The sequence below is a fragment of the Morone saxatilis genome, unplaced genomic scaffold (assembly GCF_004916995.1).
Source record: "Morone saxatilis isolate NCDOM2014 unplaced genomic scaffold, NCSU_SB_2.0 Contig22, whole genome shotgun sequence".
Classification (NCBI taxonomy): domain Eukaryota; kingdom Metazoa; phylum Chordata; class Actinopteri; family Moronidae; genus Morone; species Morone saxatilis.
The window spans coordinates 6045325-6049712 of record NW_023339785.1 but is presented as its reverse complement, the minus strand read 5'-3'; the positions used below and the strand labels follow the sequence as shown (position 1 = coordinate 6049712).

General features: G+C 38.8%; 1 protein-coding gene across 1 annotated transcript in view; it reads right to left on the bottom strand.

Moving 5' to 3' along the window:
* Positions 1 to 31: 31 nt before the first annotated feature.
* The window catches only part of fstl5 (follistatin-like 5), a gene marked incomplete at its 5' end in the record, with an annotated part of 146138 nt that continues 141781 nt past the window's right edge, over positions 32 to 4388 (bottom strand). The window contains one exon of the mRNA XM_035669364.1: positions 32 to 775. Coding sequence (XP_035525257.1) covers positions 73 to 775 — 703 coding nt within the window. The remainder of the gene's footprint in view (positions 776 to 4388) is intronic.

Here is a 4388-nt window from a genome sequence, read left to right as displayed (position 1 = left end):
TATCTGCAACAGAATTCAGTGCAACAGTACCTTTTGAGGAAAAGAAAGCTCATTGGGTCTTAACTTTATGACCTAAGACTCCCCGACCCACACTACCACGTTGCCTTTAAGGACATCAGTGATCTCACAGTTGAGCTTGTTGAGCCGTCCGTCCAGGATGAAGAGGGACTCTCTGGAGGGGGTCATAAGGTACTGTCCGAACAGTCCACTGCCCGCCATTACCCTGTTTCTACTGCTCCATTGCCAGTCGAACGACTTGGTGGCCTCTTTCAAGCTCTTTATCATCTTGACTTTGCCGGTGCTCAACTCCACATACAGAGCGTCAGTTTGACGGCCAGAGCTGCCAAACACGTTGTACTGGTGGACTTCAGTGAAGGAGCGCTGGAAAGCCAGATCAGAAAGGTGCAGGTTGGTGTGGATGTCAAAGGGCTCTTGGATCTCTCCCCGCTCTGAGATTATTTGGATCCTCATTAGGCCGTCGCCATCATCTACAGTGACCAAGTAATGGCCGTCTGGAGACACGTAGGGAGTGCCGGTGACGTCATGGTTTTGGCCGATCACACTATCTGTTACACTGTCCAAGATGAGTTGGGGCTGCGTGGCGCCGGTGGAGTCAGGCCTGCAGTTGACAAAGTAGTAGCCGCCAAGATGGGTGTACGCTATAGACTTGGGGATGCAGTTATACTCCTGTAAACTGATGTTCTTCACATACGATGTCGTCTCCAGGTCGATCTTGTGGAGAACAGGCTCATTTCGATGAAGGATGAGGCCAAATCTGTTGACAATTTAAAGAAAAAAACAAAGAAAAACACAGAATCAATAACACATTTTGTCTTATTGTAAACAATTTCTTTTTGAGAGACTGGAGATGGCAATGTCGCTCAATCGGTCCACCACTTTGGCCCAGACTGAAATATTTTAACAACTACTGAGTTGATTGCCATCAAATTTGTTTCAGTCATTCATGCTTATCAGAGGATGAAGTGTATTAAGTTTGGTCAAGACCCAATTTTAATCTACTTCATTATATATCCAGTAGTGCTGTGTATTGGTGTGAATCTGAAAATACCATAGCAGGGGTTACAATTCAGTCACAATATATTACTACTACTAATATATTACGACTTAAAAACTAAATATCACAATACATTTTCTTACACCCCTATTATCCAGTGAAATGAACATCTACAAGATAGACTGGTGTAAAATGTTCTATAGGCAATGACTGTTATCAAATGATGTATCCTAAAAACTTTTTTTTGGTGAAATGTCCTGACCACTCCTGCCAAGTCCCTTAACTTTATAATGCCATCCTCAGGTCACATTTTTATCCTGTCCAGTACTTTAGTTCATGATGAAATACCCCCACCCCAGCAGCGTCAGATGTACTCTGTGTTTAGTGCTACATAGCATGACAAAATTATTTAATAATTACAGTTGATTATAATTTTTTTTTGTGCTGTCTTCACAAACAATCAAACTTTTTTGGATGTTCAGACGGCAGGAACACTTATAAATACGGAGTAAAAGTGATTGTAGGGTAATTTAATCATGCAGTGTGTCTGAAAATCATTTTTTAAATATATTTTAACTAAGGAAAGTGCCGGTAAAGAGTGTTGATTGCTTTTGTTTCTAAGGCTCATGCAAGCAGCAAGTGGTAGCATTTTAAAATAAAGCAGCACAATCTACATATCAAGAGTCAAACTGAGAGAAGAAATGCAAATTGATTGGTACTGGGTAATTATGAAAATTGAACTGGCATAATGTTAGACATGTTCAGAAGAAAAAATAATAATGTGGCTTAAAGCTCCATTTAACCACTTCAACAGCCCAATTCTGCTCCCTGACAATCTTCATATTGGCGGTATAGCATCAATTACACTTCCCACCCCTAATAGAATTATAGCAGTTTTATATGTGGGGCATTGATCAGTGAAAATGCTAGTCATTAAAAAAAAAACAAAGAATCTGTTAATGGCACATTACATTTTAACAGCTGAACAGGGTAGAGGGGGGATATGCAAGGAGCTGACAGGCCTCAATTAAATGTGAATACTAGCTGATCGATGCTGACAGGCACTTCAATCTTGCCGTCATTCATCATATTTTATGCCGTTTGAACACCATGCTGTCTGTACCTGTGAACAGAAAATGGCTATTTGAAAGCCACAGAGCACATTATCATCCCTGTGGAGGGACTCATTGATCCAGAGATCATTTTGTCCACTGGGTCCAGGCTCTAAGGTCATCATAGACCAGATCTGTGTGGGGTTATTCCGTTTTTCTTTAAATGGAGTCATTGACAAAAAACTGAAACTTTGTGCACACAAATGAACAGGAGTTAGTAAGTTAAAAGACCTTTAATATAATGCCAGGCCAATTCTTAACCCACAATTGGTTGTTCCTGGCTTATTTCTATGCAAGCCAAAGTCCTGCCAGATTGACGTTTTGTAGCTCCTGGACAATATGCTGGATTTGTGGTATGTCAGAAAGTTTGGTCAGCTCTACAGTCTGATTTCCCACATGGCAGCTGTCAAAAGAAAAACTGTAGTGTGCTTGTTGTAACATTTTTGGAGTAGTATTTTACATTTTGTGGTTACCTGTAGTCTTGACGGAGACTGATGTGATCGAAATAAAACGGAACTTCACTGAAAACAGACGATTATTATTGTTGTGGGTTCACTGCAAATCAAGTTTGTCCTTGTGTCAATCTTGAAATATTTATGACAATTGTGATTTTTCTGATATTGTCACTGGAAACTGAAAAAGAAAAATGACCTCAACCAGGCTACAATTATTTTATGAGTCATATTCTTATTAAGCCTCATGAATAAGGACAGATTTTCTATTTACAACAGTTAGGTCAGTTAAATCGGAGGTCCTGGCAAAATCTTTCTAAATCAAAGGAGGCCCTCTGACACTAAACAAAACGGTTGTTACTACGTCCCACCCATATTAAAAAAATAAGCTCCAAACAGGTGAAAATTTAGAGAGGAATAATTTTTAACATGTACTGTGCAGTTTGAACCTGCAATCCATTCTCATTCACTGGGAGAGGGGAGCAGATGATTTATAGACTGTCACCACTACCCGTCAAACTCTCTTTAAATTGTTTTGCTCTGTATTGTGTTCAGTATTGTGGCTGTTGTGACAGATCAATGGGTAGTGTGCGCATACTGTGATATTTTGCTAGCATGCTTGGAAGCTTAAGGTCAATCGTGCATTTATCCTGCAGTAAAAATATTATTTTCACTAACAGAGATATTTTTTCTAGTATGATAAATTAATAATCAGACATTGTTTGGCCTTGCTCTAATGTGAGCACAGCTGGGTTGCTTTATTGGCAGACCCAGATTGCTGTCAGCCAAACTGACAGCTGCTGTTTGTCGTTTGTACCAATGATTAATGCATTAAAGATTCTCCCTGGTTCTGCACAACAGGGTTATGTTAAACTATTTAACATTTTATCATCTTATCTACATGTCAATATTTTCAGTTTAGAAATGACTGGGACTCAATACTTTGCTCCAGAGTTCAGTTGAAGATCCTGAGGGCAAAATTTATCAACAAGGAACAGAACAATGAATGCTGCACAGTAAAATATATCTATAACACAGCAATTCTTGTTCACCCATCCTGTAGCGCAAATACATCGAATCAACATCTCGCTTGGCTTGTTTTGCCAAAAGGCAGTCTGGCAGTGTACTGTAGATGTGGGTAAAAATAAAAAATAACAGCTTTTTTTGCTGACATGCAGAGTTGCCTGACTGTAAGTCGATGGTTGTAATGAATGACAGCCCCCAGAAGTTCCTGCTCGCTTTATAGTAGCTGCTGAGGGAATCCCCAGTCATTAAACAATCCCCGGAAGTTGCTGAATATATGTCTTCTGTTCATGTTGCTAAATCGACTAATCAATGCTGCATTGCTGCTAGCAGACGAATGGCTGTGTGGCTACTAGATAAAAAATAAAATAAAATCTGAGCCACAAGGCAGCAGTTAATTTAAACTTTCCCAACAACAGCTGTCTGAATAAAAAACATCCATGCACATGTATAGACCTAAAGCTCTTTGTGTACTTGAGTTGTATACTGATATATTCTCCTGGCAAATATACAGAAGACTACTTCCTACCACTGTTAGAAGGCTGAATTATGAGTTTGTAACAAAATTACATGGAAAGCCAACAGCGTCTCAGGGTGCTACTTCCATCTGCTTTCAGCTAAATGTAGTGAATCAAATAATAAATTAAGCAGAAATTTGTCTGAACCCCCACTGACTGAGCAGGACAAAACATTAGAAACACATAATAATAATAATAATAATAATAATAATAATAATAATAATAATAATAATAATAATAATAATAATAAAAAATTTTATTATTATTA